Source organism: Salvelinus fontinalis, chromosome 39 (assembly GCF_029448725.1).
Source record: "Salvelinus fontinalis isolate EN_2023a chromosome 39, ASM2944872v1, whole genome shotgun sequence".
Taxonomy (NCBI): Eukaryota; Metazoa; Chordata; class Actinopteri; order Salmoniformes; family Salmonidae; genus Salvelinus; species Salvelinus fontinalis.
Window position 1 is genome coordinate 5,823,043 of NC_074703.1, and position 19,698 is coordinate 5,842,740.

Below are 19,698 nucleotides of genomic sequence, written 5' to 3' on the forward strand. Positions count from 1 at the left end.
GGAAGAGAGGTGGAAGAGAGGAGGAAGAGAAGTGGAAGAGAAGAGGAAGAGAGGAGGAAGAGAGGAGGAAGAGAGGTGGAAGAGAGGAGGAAGAGAAGTGGAAGAGAGGAGGAAAAGAGGGGGAAGAGAGGTAGAAGAGAGGAGGAAGAGAAGTGGAAGAGAGGAGGAAGAGAAGTGGAAGAGAGGAGGAAGAGAGGAGGAAGAGAGGAGGAAGAGAGGAGGAAGAGAGGAGGAAGAGAAGTGGAAGAGAGGAGGAAGACAGGAGGAGGAGAGGTGGAAGAGAGGAGGAAGAGAGGAGGAAGAGAGGTGGAAGAGAGGAGGAAGAGAGGAGGGAATAGAGGAGGAAGAGAGGATGAAATAGAGGAGGAGGAGAGGAGGAATAGAGGAAGAGAGGAGGAAGAGAGGAGGAAGAGAGGAGGAAAGAGAAGAGGAAGAGAGGAGGGAAGAGAGGAGGAAGAGAGGAGGAAGAGAGGAGGAAGAGAGGTGGAAGAGAGGAGGAAGAGAGGAGGAAGAAAGGAGGAAGAGAGGAGGAAGAGAGGTGGAAGAGAGGAGGCAATAGAGGAGGAAATAGAGGAGGAAGAGAGGAGGAAATATAGGAGGAAGAGGGGAGGAAATAGAGGAGGAAGAGAGGAGGGACTAGAGGAGGAAATAGAGGAAGAGAGGAGGAAGAGAGGGGGAAGAGAGGGGGAAGAGAGGTGGAAGAGAGGAGGAAGAGAAGTGGAAGAGAAGAGGAAGAGAGGAGGAGGAAGAGAGGTGGAAGAGAGGAGGAAGAGAAGTGGAAGAGAGGAGGAAAAGAGGGGGAAGAGAGGTGGAAGAGAGGAGGAAGAGAAGTGGAAGAGAGGAGGAAGAGAAGTGGAAGAGAGGAGGAAGAGAGGAGGAAGAGAGGAGGAAGAGAGGTGGAAGAGAGGAGGAAGAGAAGTGGAAGAGAGGAGGAAGACAGGAGGAGGAGAGGTGGAAGAGAGGAGGAAGAGAGGAGGAAGAGAGGTGAAAGAGAGGAGGAAGAGAGGAGGAAGAGAGGAGGGAATAGAGGAGGAAGAGATGAGGAAATAGAGGAGGAAATAGAGGAAGAGAGGAGGAAGAGAGGTGGAAGAGAGGAGGAAATAGAGGAGGAAGAAAGGAGGAAGAGAGGAGGAAGAGAGGTGGAAGAGAGGAGGCAATAGAGGAGGAAATAGAGGAGGAAGAGAGGAGGGACTAGAGGAGGAAATAGAGGAAGAGAGGAGGAAGAGAGGTGGAAGAGAGGAGGAAATAGAGGAGGAAGAGAGGAGGAAGAGAGGTGGAAGAGAGGAGGAAGAGAGGAGGAAATAGAGGAGGCAATAGAGGAGGAAGAGAGGAGGTAATATAGGAGGAAGAGAGGAGGGACTAGAGGAGTAAGAGAGGAGTAAATAGAGGACGAAATAAAGGAGGAAGAGAGGAGGAAATAGAGGAGGAAAAGAGGAGGAAGAGAGGGGGAAGAGAGGAGGAGGAAGAGAAATAAAGAGGAAAAGAGAAAACATCAGATAAAGGAGAATAGACTTTCAAAAATAAATAAATGTAATTTAACTTGTGAGAGATTACTGGAGAAATATTTGATATTTTTTGTATGTTCTTTATTCCTTTATCTATTCAAAAGAAGCTAATAGGTAATAGGTTACAGTGGTGCTATTCACAGGACCAATTTGCTGCAGTGCATTGGAAATGGCTGTTCTGTTATATACAGTGAGCACCAAATGTATTGGGACAGTGGCACTGTTACGTTCCCCAGGTTCTGTGATGTTGTGGGTTTATATGTGTGTGTGTGTGTGTGTGTGTGTGTGTGTGTGTGTGTGTGTGTGTGTGTGTGTGTGTGTGTGTGTGTGTGTGTGTGTGTGTGTGTGTGTGTGTGTGTGTGTGTGTGTTTCAGGAATCCTGGATTCCTCAAGCAGCTGATTGGTCGGCCCCATCGATGATTGGAGCTCTGAACCCCCCCCCCCCCCCCCCCCCCGTCAGGGGAAACAGCACCTCTTCCATGACCAAGTCCTTCTCCAGCTGGATAAGAGCCAGTGTTCCTTTGTCAGGAGGGGAGAGCTGCTTTGATGTCCTGTGTGGGTTGTTAGTCTGTGAAAAGTTTTGTTGAAAGTATTTTTGTAGTCGCTACTTCTGAGGTATGTGTATGCCAATAGGACTTAGAGTTCTTTGATTATTGAAATGGTTCACTATAAGTTAGTAATTATTCTGTTTTACTTGTTCCCAGGGGGGGGGGGGGGGGAACGCACCTTGGGAATGTTCAGGCAAGAGGCCTGCGGCCATACATAACCTGTAGTATTTAAGCTGTCTATGCACACTAGGTAAGACCTGGGCGGACCACCCCCTGTATTTTGGTTAACTCACCAGGTGGTGCTAAAGGTTAGGTAAGACCTGGGCGGACCACCCCCTGTATTTTGGTTAGCTCACCAGGTGGTGCTAAAGGCTAGGTAAGACCTGTGCGGATCACCCCCTGTATTTGGTTAGCTCACCAGGTGGTGCTAAAGGCTAGGTAAGACCTGTGCGGATCACCTCCTGTATTTGGTTAGCTCACCAGGTGGTGCTAAAGGCTAGGTAAGACCTGGGCGGACCACCCCCCTGTATTTGGTTAGCGCACCAGGTGGTGCTAAAAGTTAGGTAAGTAGTGGGAAGGCGGGTAAGGTAGGAGACGGGACTCTTTTACTTTCTTTGCGTTGGTTCCGTCCAGCCCCTTTTCCCCACTTTACCGTGTTAAAGGAAGAATAAATTCCCCGTAAACTGTTTGCTTTTCTCTGCAGATTATTTTGTGCCCAATATAAATGAATGGTAAATAATATATTGTGTCATTTTGGAGTCACTTTTATTGTAAATAAGAATAGAATATGTTTCAAAACACTTCTACATTAATGTGTATGTTACCATGGCTACGGATAATCCTGAATGAATCGTGAATAATGATGAGTGAAAGGTAGGGTCAAATATCATACCCCCAAGACATGCTAACCTCTCACTATTACCAATAACAAGGGAGGTTGGTATTTTATATCATACCCCCAAGACATGCTAACCTCTCACCATTACCAATATCAGGGGAGGTTAGCATTTTATATCATACCCCCAAGACATGCTAACCACTCACCATTACAATAACAGGGGAGGTTAGCATTTTATATCATACCCCCAAGACATGCTAACCTCTCACCATTACAATAACAGGGGAGGTTAGCATTTTATATCATATCCCCAAGACATGCTAACCTCTCACCATTACAATAACAGGGGAGGTTAGCATTTTATATCATACCCCAAAGATATGCTAACCTCTCATCATTACCAATAACAGGGGAGGTTAGCATTTTATATCATACCCCCATGACATGCTACCTCTCACCATTACCAATAACAGGGGAGGATAGCATTTTATATCATACACCCAAGACATGCTAACCTCTCACCATTACCAATAACAGGGGAGGATAGCATTTTATATCATACACCCAAGACATGCTAACCTCTCACCATTACAATAACAGGGGAGGTTAGCATTTTATATCATACCCCCAAGACATGCTAACCTCTCACCATTACCAATAACAGGGGAGGATAGCATTTTATATCATACCCCCAAGACATGCTAACCTCTCACCATTACAATAACAGGGGAGGTTAGCATTTTATATCATACCCCAAAGACATGCTAACCTCTCATCATTACCAATAACAGGGGAGGTTAGCATTTTATATCATACCCCCATGACATGCTACCTCTCACCATTACCAATAACAGGGGAGGATAGCATTTTATATCATACACCCAAGACTTGCTAACCTCTCACCATTACCAATAACAGGGGAGGATAGCATTTTATATCATACACCCAAGACATGCTAACCTCTCACCATTACCAATAACAAGGGAGGTTAGCATTTTATATCATACCCCCAAGACATGCTAACCTCTCACCATTACCAATAACAGGGGAGGTTAGCATTTTATATCATACCCCCAAGACATGCTAACCTCTCACCATTACCAATAACAGGGGAGGATAGCATTTTATATCATACACCCAAGACATGCTAACCTCTCACCATTACAATAACAGGGGAGGTTAGCATTTTATATCATACCCCCAAGACATGCTAACCTATCACCATTACAATAACAGGGGAGGTTAGCATTTTATATCATACCCCAAAGACATGCTAACTTCTCACCATTACAATAACAGGGGAGGTTAGCATTTGGGGGGGGGGTGATATTTGTGCCTCTGTAACTTTCTCACTCATCGTTAATCACGATTCATTCCGGACTATTCATTAAAACATATTTTATTTACAATAACAGTGACTCCAACATAACAGAATACATTGTGTCACTGTCCCAATACTTTCAGAGTTCACTGTAGCGCATGGTGGTCAATGCAGTGTCTGCAGTGCTGCTTGCATGGACGTTTAGTCTCTAGACGTTTGGTTTCTGGATGGACGACACTTTACTGTGGAAATACTATCTAGCAATTTATCTGTGTACAATCAGACATGATTTAATAACGTAAACAACAAAGCTCATCTCAGAAAGCTGATTACAAGCCGTATTGACAGAAGACAGAGGAGGGAATGATATTGTCAGTGTGGGGTTGGAGCAGAGCTTCCTTATTACGTTGGCTTGCTTCCCAAACGGCACCCTATTCCCTATGTAGTGCACTATTTGTGACCAGAACCTTATGGGCTAGTAGAGAAGAGGGTACCATTTGGGATGCAGAACATTCATTTAGTCAGAGCGTCTACAGCAGAACTTCCCTATTACAGTGCTTCATAATGTCTCGCTCTAAAGGTCACAATAAGGTCACACTAAGGTCACACTAAGGACACTTCTTACTCTTCTAGCCTGAATTTAAAGGGGGGGAAAAGGTAGGACTTTCATTCTTAGTTAAAAGCTTGATACGTTACTAATCTAATTTGAGTTAAAAATCGTGATGTTTTGCTCCGTTTTAATGGACTTCATCAGAATGACCAGAAAAGCTATGGACAGACGAAACTTTATTATGATTTAATAAATGTTATACACAAATGAGATAAATAAAGCATCATGTTTTTAACTGTGAGCAGTGAGTTGTGCCTTTTCATTCCGAACACTCATATTATTTTTTGGGGGTTCCACCTCGTCTCACGTTGTTCGAGGACCTTCTACTCCTCGCCTCTCGCCAGGATGCCAAAAACTGAAACGCTGACCTCATCCCTGGTTATGGGTAGAAGGTCGTCGGTTCAACTCCCGCAACTCCCTCCACATGGCGAATTGCCTGGAATTGAGGTGTGAAACGATATCCATCTTCTATAGTCTCAGGAACTTCAGTACACTGCACCTTCTTGACCTGACGAATCATCACGACGGATAACACTTGCCCAATCAACTGTGGGAAGGATATTACAAAATTAAATTACCCATAACACAGTATGGCTGGAAGTCAATCAAACATGGGAGGGACGGGTAAATCAGGAATAAACTAATAAAAAAATGACAAAGGAGTTAAATTGAGTTTGGTTGAATATTTGTTATGTATAATGTATTAGTAAAATGATTAAAAATAATTCCATACAGCATAAACACCAACTCCAAAGAAGAATCCAAGTACGGTCTTAAAAGCAGAGTCGAAGTTCTTCAAGATGAGAGGACCACAGGGCTGAGAGGAGAGACACATCCATTGATATGTACATTCATTGGTCCATTACATATACAGTAAAAGGAGGACTCTAGTCTAGAAGGATATCACTTTGTTTCGGTATAGACATTGCCACATTGCTTCCACCATTTAAAAGTAGTCAACTGGGTGGGGATTTCTATGGGTGGGGATTTCTATGGGTTGAGAGTGATTTGCCAATGATCAGAGCGTATTGCTTTCATCAAATTGGGTTGCCTGTGGTTTGTAAAACAAAGACTAAGGTAATATCCAGGAGCCAAGACCAAGATGTATACTAGGACATTTGTCCCTAGACCCAGTGAGTTGAGACCATGACAAGTTAAAGACTGAATTTATGTGGTCTTGAGTGGTCCATGACCAAGATCACTAGATCAAGAGTTCATGGGCCCTTTCTTCAATTGTAAGAAACTCAAGTAGAGTAGAGTAGAGTAGAGTAGAGTAGAGTAGGGTACAGTAGAGTACAGTGGAGTAGAGTAGAGTAGAGTAGGGTACAGTAGAGTAGGGTACAGTAGAGTAGAGTAGAGTAGGGTACAGTGGAGTAGGGTACAGTTGAGTAGGGTACAGTAGAGTAGGGTACAGTGGAGTAGGGTACAGTGGAGTAGGGTACAGTAGAGTAGGGTACAGTGGAGTAGGGTACAGTAGAGTAGGGTACAGTAGGGTAGAGTGCAGTAGAGTAGGGTAGGGTACAGTAGGGTACAGTAGAGTAGGGTACAGTAGAGTAGGGTACAGTAGAGTAGGGTGGGGTGGGGTAGGGTAGGGTACAGTAGACACAGTAGAGTAGGGTACAGTAGAGTAAGGTACAGTAGAGTAGGGTAGGGTGCAGTATAAACAGTAGAGTAGGGTACAGTAGAGTAGGGTATGGTGGGGTAGGGTAGGGTGCAGTAGAAACAGTAGAGTAGGGTACAGTAGAGTAGGGTATGGTGGGGTAGGGTAGGGTGCAGTAGAGTAGGGTGCAGTAGAGTAGGGTATGGTGGGGTAGGGTAGGGTGCAGTAGAAACAGTAGAGTAGGGTACAGTAGAGTAGGGTATGGTGGGGTAGGGTACAGTAGAAACAGTAGAGTAGGGTACAGTAGAGTAGGGTATGGTGGGGTAGGGTAGGGTGCAGTAGAGTAGGGTGCAGTAGAGTAGGGTATGGTGGGGTAGGGTACAGTAGAAACAGTAGAGTAGGGTACAGTAGAGAAGGGTATGGTGGGGTAGGGTAGGGTGCAGTAGAGTAGAGTAGGGTATGGTGGGGTAGGGTAGGGTACAGTAAAGTAGGGTGCAGTAAAGTAGGGTGCAGTAGAGTAGGGTACAATAGAGTACAGTAGAGTAGGGTAGGGTGGGGTAGGGTGCAGTAGAATAGAGTAGGGTAGAGTAGGGTAGGGCAGGGCAGGGCAGGGTAGGGTAGAGTAGAGTAGGGTATGGTGGTGTAGGGTGCAGTAGAGTAGGGTACAGTGGAGTACAGTAGAGTAGAGTACAGTTGAGTAGGGTACGGTGGGGTAGGGTATGGTGGGGTAGGGTGCAGTAGAGTAGAGTAGAGTGGGGTAGAGTAGAGTAGAGTAGAGTAGGGTAGGGTAGTGTAGAGTAGGGTAGGGAAGGGTATGGTACATTATAGTAGAGTAGGGTACAGTGGAGTAGGGTACAGTAGAGTAGGGTACAGTGGAGTAGGGTACAGTAGAGTAGGGTACAGTAGGGTAGAGTGCAGTAGAGTAGGGTAGGGTACAGTAGGGTACAGTAGAGTAGGGTACAGTAGAGTAGGGTACAGTAGAGTAGGGTGGGGTGGGGTAGGGTAGGGTACAGTAGACACAGTAGAGTAGGGTACAGTAGAGTAGGGTATGGTGGGGTAGGGTAGGGTGCAGTATAAACAGTAGAGTAGGGTACAGTAGAGTAGGGTATGGTGGGGTAGGGTAGGGTGCAGTAGAGTAGGGTGCAGTAGAGTAGGGTATGGTGGGGTAGGGTAGGGTGCAGTAGAAACAGTAGAGTAGGGTACAGTAGAGTAGGGTATGGTGGGGTAGGGTACAGTAGAAACAGTAGAGTAGGGTACAGTAGAGTAGGGTATGGTGGGGTAGGGTAGGGTGCAGTAGAGTAGGGTGCAGTAGAGTAGGGTATGGTGGGGTAGGGTACAGTAGAAACAGTAGAGTAGGGTACAGTAGAGTAGGGTATGGTGGGGTAGGGTAGGGTGCAGTAGAGTAGAGTAGGGTATGGTGGGGTAGGGTAGGGTACAGTAAAGTAGGGTGCAGTAAAGTAGGGTGCAGTAGAGTAGGGTACAATAGAGTACAGTAGAGTAGGGTAGGGTGGGGTAGGGTGCAGTAGAATAGAGTAGGGTAGAGTAGGGTAGGGCAGGGCAGGGCAGGGTAGGGTAGAGTAGAGTAGGGTACAGTGGAGTACAGTAGAGTAGAGTACAGTTGAGTAGGGTACGGTGGGGTAGGGTATGGTGGGGTAGGGTGCAGTAGAGTAGAGTAGAGTGGGGTAGAGTAGAGTAGAGTAGAGTAGGGTAGGGTACAGTAGGGTAGAGTAGAGTAGGGTCCTGTAGGGTAAAGTAGAGTAGCGTAGGGTACAGTAGAGTAAGGTAGGGTATGTTGGGGTAGGGTACAGTAGAGTAGGGTGGGATACAGTAGGGTACAGTAGAGTAGGGTACAGTAGAGTAGGGAAGGGTACAGTAGATTAGGGTGGGATACAGTAGGGTAGGGTAGGGGTAGAGTAGGGTACAGTAGAGTAGAGTACAGTAGAGTAGGGAAGGGTACAGTAAAGTATGGCAGGGTAAAGTAGAGTAGAGTAAAGTCGGGTGCAATAGAGTAGAGTTCAGTAAAGTAGGGTAGGATACAGTAGGGTCAGGTAGAATACAGTAGGGTAGGGTAGGGGAAAAGTAGAGTAGGGTACAGTAGAGTAGGGTACAGTAGAGTACAGTAGAGTAGGGTATAGTTACCAACTGAGTCCCGTGTGGCTCAGTTGGTAGAGCATGGCGCTTGCAACGCCAGGGTTGTGGGTTCAATTCCCACGGGGGGACCAGGATGAATATGTATGAACTTTCCAATTTGTAAGTCGCTCTGGATAAGAGCGTCTGCTAAATGACTTAAATGTAAATGTAAATGTAAATAGTTAGGTAGGGTACAGTAGAGTAGGGTACAGTTAGGTAGGGTACAGTACAGTAGGGCGCAATAGAGTAGGGTTCAGTAAAGTATGGTACAGTAGAGTAGGGTACAGTAGGGTAAGGTAGGGGAAAGGTAGAGTAGGGTACAGTAGAGTAGGGTACAGTAGAGTACAGTAAAGTAGGGTTAATTAGGGTAGGGTACAGTAGTGTAGGGTACAGTAGAGTAGGATACAGTAGGGTAGAGTGCAGTAGAGTAGGGTAGGGTACAGTAGGGTACAGTAGAGTAGGGTACAGTAGAGTAGGGTACAGTAGAGTAGGGTACAGTAGGGTAGAGTGCAGTAGAGTAGGGTAGGGTACAGTAGAGTAGGGTACAGTAGAGTAGGGTACAGTAGAGTAGGGTACAGTAGAGTAGAGTAGGGTACAGTAGAGTAGGGTACAGTAGAGTAGGGTACAGTATGGTAGAGTAGGGTACAGTAGAGTAGGGTACAGTAGAGTAGGGTACAGTATGGTAGAGTAGGGTACAGTAGAGTAGGGTAGAGTACAGTACAGTACAGTACAGTAGAGTAGGGTACAGTAGAGTAGGGTACAGTAGAGTAGAGTACAGTAGAGTAGGGTACAGTAGAGTAGGGTACAGTAGAGTAGGGTACAGTAGAGTACAGTAGAGTAGAGTCCAGTAGAGTAGGGGCCAGTAGAGTAGGGTAGGGTCCAGTAGGGTACAGTAGAGTAGGGTACAGTAGAGAATGATTCCTCAAAATGTACCGTATTTTAGAATTAATTTACTGTGCATTCGGAAAGTATTCAGAGAAAAAACGTATTAAATTGTTATTTTTCTCATCAATCTACACACATTAACCCATAACGACAATGCAAAAAAAAAAGTTTTTAGAAATGTTAGCAAATTTATATAAAAAAATAAACCCCGAAATATCACTTTTACATAAGTATTCAGACCCTTTACTGAAGACTTTATTGAAGAACCTTTGGCAGCGATTACAGCCTTGAGTCTTCTTAGGAATGACGCTACAAGCTTGGCACACCTGTATTTGGGGAGTTCCTCTCATTCTTCTCTGCAGATCCTCTCAAGCTCTGTCAGGTTGGATGGGGAGCGTTGCTGCACAGCTATTTTCAGGTTTCTCCAGAGATGTTCAATCAGGTTCAAGTCCGGGCTCTGACTGGGCCACTCAAGGACATTCAAAGACTTGTCCCAAAGCCACTCCTGCATTGTCTTGACTGTGTCCTTAGGGCCGTTGTCCTGTTGGAAGGTAAACCTTCACCCCAGTCTGAGGTCCTGAGCGCCTTGGAGCAGGTTTTCATCAAGGATCTCGCTGTACTTTGCTCCATTCATCTTTCCCTCGATCCTGACTAATCTCTCAGTCGCTACCTCTGAAAAACATCCCCACAGCATGATGCTATCACCACCATGCTTCACCGTAGGGATGGTGCCAGGTTTCCTCAAGACGTGACACTTGGCATTCAGGCCAAAGAGTTCACTCTTGGTTTCATCAGATCAGAGAATCTTGTTTCTCATGGTCTGAGAATCATTTAGGTGCCTTTTGGCAAACTCCAAGCCGGCTGTCATATGCCTTTTACTGAGGAGTGGCTTCTGTCTGACCACTCTACCATAATGGCCTGATTGGTAGGAGTGGCTTCTGTCTGACCACTGTACCATAATGGCCTGATTGGTAGAGTGCTGCGGAGATGGTTGTGCTCCTGGAAGTTTCTCCCATCTCCACAGAGGAACTCTGGAGCTCTGTCACCTCCCTGACCAAGGCACTTCTCCCCAAGTTGCTCAGTAATGCCAGCTGCAGCTAGGAAGAGTCTCGGTGGTTTCAAACTTCTTCCATTTAAGAATGATAGAGGCCACTGTGTTCTTGGGGACCTTCAATGCTGCAGAAATGTTTTGCTAACCCTCCCCAGATCTGTGCCTCGACACAATCCTGTCTCGGAGCTCTACGGACAATTCCTTCGACATCATGGCTTTGTTTTTGCTCTGACATGCACTGTTAACTGTGGGGCCTTATATAGACAGGTGTGTGCCTTTCCAAATCATGACCAATCAGTTGAAATTACCAAGGGGTGGACTCCAATCAAGTTGAAGAAACATCTCAAGGATAATCAATGGGCTCCCGAGTGGTGCAGTGGTCTAAGTCACTGCATCTCAGGGCTAAAAGTGTCACTACAGACCCTGGTTCGATTCTAGGCTGTATCACAACCGGCCGTGATTGGGAGACCCACAGGGCCGCACACAATTGGTCCAGCGTCATACTGGTTTGAGTTTGGCCGTGGCAGAGGTCATTGTAAATAAGAATTTGTTAACTGACTTGACTTGTAAAATAAAAACAATGGAAACAGGATTCACCTGAGCTCAATGTCGAGTCTCATAGCAAAGGATCTGAATACTTATGTAAATAAGGTATTTCTGTTGGTTTTATTTTTAATACATTTGCCAAAATTCTACAAACCTGTTTTCACTTTGTCATTATGGGGTATTTTGTGTAGATTAACGAGTAAATAGTTTTTATTTAAATCCATTTTAAAATAAGGCTTTAATGTAACATAATGTGGACAAAGGGAAGGGGTCTGAATACTTTCCGAATGCATTGCATAGTGTTGTTTTGGCTGACGTGAAGAAGCATTACCTCTCTGTAGATCCACATCATTTCAGATTTGTCAGATCTTCCCTGAAGTAACAATGAACGCAAGAAAAAAAGTTTCAAAATAACATTATTGGATTCAAATTTCTTTGACATACAGTACCAGTCAATAGTTTGGACACACCTACTCATTCAAGGGTTTTTCTTTATTTGGACTATTATCTACATTGTAGAATAATAGTGAAGACATCACAACTATGAAATAATACATATGGAATCATGTAGTAACCAAAAAAGTGTTAAAGAAATCAAAATATATTTTGTATTTGAGATTCTTCAAAGTAGCCACCCTTTGCCTTGATGACAGCTTTGCACACTCTTGGCATTCCCTTGACCAGCTTCATGAGGTAGTCACCTGGAATGCATTTTAATTAACATGTGTGCCTTGATAAAAGTTAATTTGTGGAATTGCTTTCCTTCTTATTGTTTTTAAGTCAATCAGTCGTGTTGTGACAAGGTAGGGGTGGTATACAGAAGATAGCCCTATTTGGTAAAATACCATATTATGTTAAGAACAGCTCAATCAAATAAGCAAAGAGAAACAACAGTCCATCAATACTTTAAGACATGAAGGTCAGTCAATCCGGAAAATGTCAAGAAATTTCTTCAAGCGCAGTCGCAAAATCCATCAAGCGCTATGATGAAACTGGCTCTCATGAGGACCGCCACAGGAAAGGAAGATCCAGAGTTGCCTCTGCTGCAGAGGATAAGTTCATTAGAGTTACCAGCCTCAGAAATTGTAGCCCAAATAAATGCTTCACAGAGTTCAAGTAACAGACACATCTCAACATCAACTGTTCAGAGGAGACTATGTGAATCAGGCATTCATGGTCAAATTGCTGCAAAGAAACCACTACTAAAGGACACCAATAATAAGAAGAGATTTGCTTGGGCCAAGAAACACGAGCAATGGACATTAGACCGATGGAAATCTGTCCTTTGGTCTAATGAGTTCAAATTTGAGATTTTTGGTTCCAACCGCTGTGTCTTTGTGAGACGCAGAGTAGGTGAATGGATGATATCTGCATGTATAGTTCCCAGCGTGGAGCATGGAGGAGGTGGTGTGATGGTTTGGGGGTGCTTTGCTGGTGACACTGTCAGTGATTTATTTAGAACTCAAGGCACACTTAACCAGCATGGCTACCACAGCATTCTGCAGCGATACGCCATCCCATCTGGTTTGCACTTGTTTTTCACCGTGGTTTGATTTGTTGAACACTTTTTTGGTTGCTACATGATTCCATATATGTTATTTCATAGTTTTTATGTCTTCACAATGTAGAAAATAGTAAAAATAAAGAAAGACCCTTGAATGAGTAGGTGTGTCCAAACATTTGACTGGTACTGTAAATTGTTTTTATTATATGTAACATTTTCTTCTTGTAATATTCCTCGTAATTTAATTAGTTGGTTGCCGGGAGTTATTCCTGCTCAAATAACATAGTTAGGATTAAAAACTCCTAGCCCCATTTAAAACAGCTGACGTTTTTTTTTTTTACTTACCCAGTTGCCGCCATCTTTAGTCGTTTGCACCTCCATACATTGGGACGGGTCTGACTTGAAACTAAAACATTTACAGGTCTCTGGAATCTTGCTATCCCAGTCGCTGTAACTCATTATTCCACAACACTTCCCCTGCAACAGCAAACACAGTTGTCAGTGAACACGAGGTGAGAAACAATGAACACGAGGTGAGAAACAGTGAACACAAGATGAACACGAGGTTAGAAACAGTGAACACAAGATGAACACAAGATGAACACGAGGTTAGAAACAGTGAACACAAGATGAACACAAGGTGAACACAAGATGAGAAACAGTGAACACAAGATGAACACAAGGTGAGAAACAGTGAACACAAGATGAACACAAGGTGAGAAACAATGAACACAAGATGAACACAAGGTGAGAAACAGTGAACACAAGATGAACACAAGATGAACACGAGGTTAGAAACAGTGAACACAAGATGAACACAAGATGAACACAAGATGAGAAACAGTGAACACAAGATGAACACAAGGTGAGAAACAGTGAACACAAGATGAACACAAGGTGAGAAACAATGAACACAAGATGAACACAAGGTGAGAAACAGTGAACACAAGATGAACACAAGATGAGAAACAGTGAACACAAGATGAGAAACAGTGAACACAAGATGAGAAACAGTGAACACAGAACACAAGATGAACACGAGGTGAGAAACAGTGAACACAAGGTGAGAAACAGTGAGAAATGTATATTGCTAGTCTTACAAATTGATCATGACAGATTAAGACTTCTTTATGAATTGGGTTGCAAAATTCTGGTAACTTTTAAAAAATTCACAGGGTTTCCAGAAATCCTGTCTGGAAGATTCCCAGATTACGAAGGAAATGAGCATGAAATCCAGAATCCTGCATCCAGGATTTACGGAACACATGGGAATTTAGGGAAAGTTATTCAAATTTACCACCTATTTATGAATATTAATAATTGTGGACAATATGTAGACTTCCACAGTACTTGTACTTGTAGAGCCATGATAGTTTGTCGGTGCTCTGCATCAGCCATCATTTCTGATGTAATTGCAGGGAGGTTTTCTTTAATCAGTTGCATGGCCTTAAATAATGAGGGAAAAAATACACATTTTGAGAGGATTCGTCAATTTAAGATGCTTTTATATTTAATTTAAAGTGTTAATTAAGCCACAAAGTAAATGTGCAAAATATAAACTGTGAAATAATAATAAATAATAGCAATAGCTTGTGTCTACAGAACTTTCAAACCCTGCTGTATAACAGCTTAGTTTAAGATAAACAGTGTGAGTGATATATCGGCATAAAATCAATGCATTTAAAAAAATAAAATAATGTAACTATTGAAAAATTATGATTTTAATTTCACAGGACTTTTAAATATGTAAAGAAAAGTTTACCTCAGGCATTGAACGAGCCACTTTAAATCCAACAATGAGAAAAAGGATTGTTCCAAAGCCTATTATTCCAAGGAACTGAAAACAAAATACACATTTTCAGCAAACAAACAATTAGTAAATCATACATAATGATACAGTTTTATTTAATACATTTCTTTAAAATGTTATTTTATATTTTTTGCCACATTGAATTAAATAATGTTATTTATGCAACCATATTATTGTATGTTGCAGGAAAAGTTTGATTTGGTATTTGTATTATAGAAACACTATGGTTAATACAGGTTAATAATGTGATGTTTTTGAACTGTTTTGTATTGTGTCAATGAGATTCAAGTATTTACCACTCTCAGTATCACACTGTTCTCTTTGTATGCACCATATGCTCCAAGTAAAGAGAGCAGCACAGAAACAACTGCAGTGGATATAATCCATGTCAAGCCAATTGACTCTCCTTGGTCATGCTGGAAAACAGGGTCACAAGCATTGTCACTGGGTGGTGAGTCAGACTTAGGTTTTACAGTTGTTGTTTGTGTACTTAATTAGTTGGATAATTTCACCTCTGTATTATATGGTGCTGCGATCATTCCCAAAACCAATAGGACACACCCTGCAATCTAAAACACCATGGAAACCAGGTCACAATTTAGAATGCATCAATTAATACGTCAAGAAAAGTTAGAAACGTACACAACGAAAGTAGTCAAACAACAGAACTACTTTATAAAAAAATACAAAATAAAGAGGTTGAAAGACACAGGCAGAAAAATATATGAATAAACCAACAACAGGTACACTTAATGAACAATAAAATGTACGAGTTTATCTCATCTTAATATTGCTTACCCCTAACAACATGTTGAATCCAAAGAACAGCTGTTTCAGACATCTGTTGACCTGTGCCATTGTGAACAGAATCAGAGAGCAAAACACGCTGTTAAAAATGATGCTGAGCACACAGAGTATCTACTTGCTTGCTTATCTAGCCCCTATTCTCAAATCAGACTGTTTCAACGGCACACACTGCTTTAATAATACCACTGCTTGTGAGGAGGGCGGTCTTTCATCTGTGTATCTACGGTAAATGACGTTAAAACAGGCAGGGTTTATGACAGGAGCGTCCTGTCACGGTCGTTTACATGATGTTTAGCAGAGCAGGACCGGATTTGGTCAAGCTGGTTGTCGATGGGGAAAGTGACAAACTCGTCGTCCCTTGTTGGTACGTTTTCTCTAAATCGTAAAAACATTTAGCTATCTTCAAGACAGTTTCTTCAGTAGCTGAATAGATCTTCACTACATGATCATGAAAGTGACAAAGTGACACATATCCATATTTGTCATAAATAACTTTATGACAAAGGAAGTGCAGTACTGCACTGAACGCGATGACATGGTTCTCCGCAGCTAGCTTTGCAGCCATGACATGCTAAGCTAGGATGATCAGGCGTTGCTAAGGGAACCACCTGTTTTATAAAGGTGAATGGAAACACTATGATTTTGAACGCCAGATAACTGGAACTGTAAATCGCCATATTGGCATTGTTGCGTCACTGGCAGGGGAGAGCATTTTGGAATTCAAAATGGCTGAATTTACAGAGTAGCTCCAAGTCTGAGAATGAGTTTATTACAGAGATGGAAATAATTGTTAGTTAGGGAACCAATAAACCAACTGAAACCGTTCATGTTTGAGCCTATCGTTGCCCCAGATCAAAGAGTGTGTTCTCGTAGCAGTACCTACGAGAACGATTGTAGAGATTGTAGCGATACCCAGCGGATGGTGGCTGTATTACTGTACATCCAGTCAGAGGTTCCTGTCAGTCTGTCGATGGCGATGGATTTATTGGATGTATTAATCCTTATGAAGGACTTCCTGGCCGAAAAGGTGACTCGACCAGTCAGCAGCCGATTTGCCAGCTAAATATTTGGTGAAATGTTGCTTTATTATAAATTGTTTAAAATGAATATCAGTAGTGGGTAGTTGTTCAATATATTGTAATGAAACAGGCAGGGGGCAGGTCTCGAACTCTCGACCTTCTAGCCCAGTCCAGCGCGCTATCGACTGTGCCCCAAAAGCATGCTCGAGCGGCAGGGTCGATATCCGCGTTTATAAACCCAGGGTCGTTACACTATATAAGTATCCTATACCGATGTTTATTATCAGCGCTGTTTGGCACGTTGGTAACACATTTACCATTAGATTAGACGACAGGAGTTTGAATCGCAGACAGCATCACGATTCATGAAATCTCATTCTAACCAATAATGGTTGCATGCTTTTAATAAATACATTGTTATTTAGTTTCGGTATCAGACTAACTTTTCTTATGATTTTGTTTGACGAACAAAGTTTATCGCCAGTTCACCCTATCTACACAAGGGAGAATTGGACGAGCTGTACGGCGGCTCATACTTGCGTGTGCTGTTTCTTCTATAATGCGCGCATACACAGAAGAAAACGCACTGAATACAATGAATTTAGTAACTCTAGCCTAAAACATAGACCTAATGTCTGCGTCTTATGTAAAAATTGTATTAGTTAGCTTGTCCACTATAACAACAGGTTCAAACGTAACCAGATTAACTTGCTGTGAAGATAATAGTACTTTCAGTGCGCACTATCCCGGTGTCCCTGTCGCTAGAGTACTGACTTCAACTAGCTTTGGCTGCCATTATTGCAAAGAAACGGTAACTACACTGGGCAACATATTGGCAGAGTCAACGTAGACGTGAATAATATATGCCATTTAGCAGACACGTTTATCCAGAGCGAACTGGGTTATATGGTGGTGGAAACAGATCATAGAAACAGGACTACAATGTTGATATCATGGATTGGTCAGTCCTTGCATCTATAACACTGTCTATGAATTTGAGAGAGGTTACATTTCTCCAGCCCCATCCCTCAGCTTTTTACCGAAAGAGGAGCAGGGAGACACTTTGTTATTGTTTCTACTGCTGATTGCCACTTTAAGAAGTTAAGACGCAGATTAAATATACACCAACGTATGTTACAGATGCTATATAAAAACCCCATCACTCAGACAGTTAGTGATTACACAGTATCCAACACAGCAAACAATCAATCAATCAAATGTATTTTACAAAAGCCCTTTTTACATCCAAATAATAACCACAGTGGTTATAGAGGGTGCAACAGTTCAACACCACAGAAGCAAATGTCAGTTGTCTTTTCATAGCTGAGCATTCATAGGTTGAGAGAGAGAGATTTGAAACAGTAGGACCGGGACAAGGTAGCACATCCATTGAAACGGGTAAAACAAAATCAGCGGAAAAATAATTCCACTCCAATTCCCTTTAAGGATGGGTGTATCTTTGAATTCGATGTTGAATGGCCTGCTCCTTCTCCAGTTTAGGGGAACTCTATCCCGCGCCCCCAAAGTGATAGATAGTATATCTTGGCACTGAGATGATTGTAATTCTGAGCTCTCAGGTTCATACAGCGAGTGATCTCACCTTCCGTCAGCTCCATCTGTGGCGGATATGGGCAGGACTCGGTTGTATACTGATGGACATGAGCTCAATCTAGCTGGGCCCTGAGCTCTTTAGTGATGGTCGTCTAGCTGGGCCCTGAGCTCTTTAGTGATGGTCGTCTAGCTGGGCCCTGAGCTCTTCAGTGATGGTCGTCTAGCTGGGCCCTGAGCTCTTCAGTGATGGTCGTCTAGCTGGGCCCTGAGCTCTTCAGTGATGGTCGTCTAGCTGGGCCCTGAGTTCTTTAGTGATGGTCGTCTAGCTGGGCCCTGAGCTCTTTAGTGATGGTCGTCTAGCTGGGCCCTGAGCTCTTCAGTGATGGTCGTCTAGCTGGGCCCTGAGCTCTTTAGTGATGGTCGTCTAGCTGGGCCCTGAGCTCTTTAGTGATGGTCGTCTAGCTGGGCCCTGAGCTCTTTAGTGATGGTCGTCTAGCTGGGCCCTGAGCTCTTCAGTGATGGTCGTCTAGCTGGGCCCTGAGCTCTTTAGTGATGGTCGTCTAGCTGGGCCCTGAGCTCTTCAGTGATGGTCGTCTAGCTGGGCCCTGAGCTCTTTAGTGATGGTCGTCTAGCTGGGCCCTGAGCTCTTTAGTGATGGTCGTCTAGCTGGGCCCTGAGCTCTTTAGTGATGGTCGTCTAGCTGGGCCCTGAGCTCTTTAGTGATGGTCGTCTAGCTGGGCCCTGAGCTCTTTAGTGATGGTCGTCTAGCTGGGCCCTGAGCTCTTCAGTGATGGTCGTCTAGCTGGGCCCTGAGCTCTTTAGTGATGGTCGTCTAGCTGGGCCCTGAGCTCTTTAGTGATGGTCGTCTAGCTGGGCCCTGAGCTCTTTAGTGATGGTCGTCTAGCTGGGCCCTGAGCTCTTCAGTGATGGTCGTCTAGCTGGGCCCTGAGCTCTTTAGTGATGGTCGTCTAGCTGGGCCCTGAGCTCTTCAGTGATGGTCGTCTAGCTGGGCCCTGAGCTCTTCAGTGATGGTCGTCTAGCTGGGCCCTGAGCTCTTCAGTGATGGTCGTCTAGCTGGGCCCTGAGCTCTTCAGTGATGGTCGTCTAGCTGGGCCCTGAGTTCTTCAGTGATGGTCGTCTAGCTGGGCCCTGAGCTCTTTAGTGATGGTCGTCTAGCTGGGCCCTGAGCTCTTTAGTGATGGTCGTCTAGCTGGGCCCTGAGCTCTTTAGTGATGGTCGTCTAGCTGGGCCCTGAGCTCTTTAGTGATGGTCGTCTAGCTGGGCCCTGAGCTCTTTAGTGATGGTCGTCTAGCTGGGCCCTGAGCTCTTTAGTGATGGTCGTCTAGCTGGGCCCTGAGCTCTTTAGTGATGGTCGTCTAGCTGGGCCCTGAGCTCTTTAGTGATGGTCGTCTAGCTGGGCCCTGAGCTCTTTAGTGATGGTCGTCTAGCTGGGCCCTGAGCTCTTTAGTGATGGTCGTCTAGCTGGGCCCTGAGCTCTTTAGTGATGGTCGTCTAGCTGGGCCCTGAGCTCTTTAGTGATGGTCGTCTAGCTGGGCCCTGAGCTCTTTAGTGATGGTCGTCTAGCTGGGCCCTGAGCTCTTTAGTGATGGTCGTCTAGCTGGGCCCTGAGCTCTTTAGTGATGGTCGTCTAGCTGGGCCCTGAGCTCTTTAGTGATGGTCGTCTAGCTGGGCCCTGAGCTCTTCAGTGATGGTCGTCTAGCTGGGCCCTGAGCTCTTTAGTGATGGTCGTCTAGCTGGGCCCTGAGCTCTTTAGTGATGGTCGTCTAGCTGGGCCCCGAGTTCTTCAGTGATGGTCCCGATGGACCTCTTCTCCACCGCAGCACAGGAACACTGGCACCTAGGGGTCAGTTTGGCATGCTGTACTAATCGTTCTTTCCTGTTGGTAGAAAACAATTAAGGCATCTATTAGGCTATAGTTATATTCAAGAATCACTGCATATACTTGAAATAAA

General features: G+C 44.1%; 1 protein-coding gene across 1 annotated transcript; it reads right to left on the bottom strand.

Moving 5' to 3' along the window:
• Positions 1–4,269: 4,269 nt before the first annotated feature.
• Positions 4,270–15,485, bottom strand: LOC129838809 (tetraspanin-9-like). The gene is made up of 9 exons (XM_055906008.1): positions 15,147–15,485; positions 14,861–14,917; positions 14,645–14,764; positions 14,301–14,375; positions 13,889–13,984; positions 12,884–13,015; positions 11,366–11,407; positions 5,556–5,639; positions 4,270–5,369 (listed from the first exon to the last, which is right to left on the bottom strand). Exons 1-9 carry the CDS (start codon positions 15,204–15,206, stop codon positions 5,202–5,204), a joined length of 834 nt encoding a protein of 277 aa, XP_055761983.1. The 5' UTR covers positions 15,207–15,485; the 3' UTR covers positions 4,270–5,201.
• Positions 15,486–19,698: the final 4,213 nt, after the last annotated feature.

What these genes read in the sequence shown, in the direction of transcription:
- LOC129838809 (XM_055906008.1), bottom strand. Translation starts at nt 15,206, where the DNA reads ATGGCACAGGTCAACAGATGTCTGAAACAGCTGTTCTTTGGATTCAAC. An exon ending in CTAAAGATGGCGGCAACTGG is followed by an intron (nt 11,408 to 12,883) that starts GTAAGTAAAAAA and finishes TTGTTACTTCAG; the next exon opens with GGAAGATCTGACAAATCTGA. An exon ending in TTGGAGTTGGTGTTTATGCT is followed by an intron (nt 5,370 to 5,555) that starts GTATGGAATTAT and finishes TCCTTCCCACAG; the next exon opens with TTGATTGGGCAAGTGTTATC.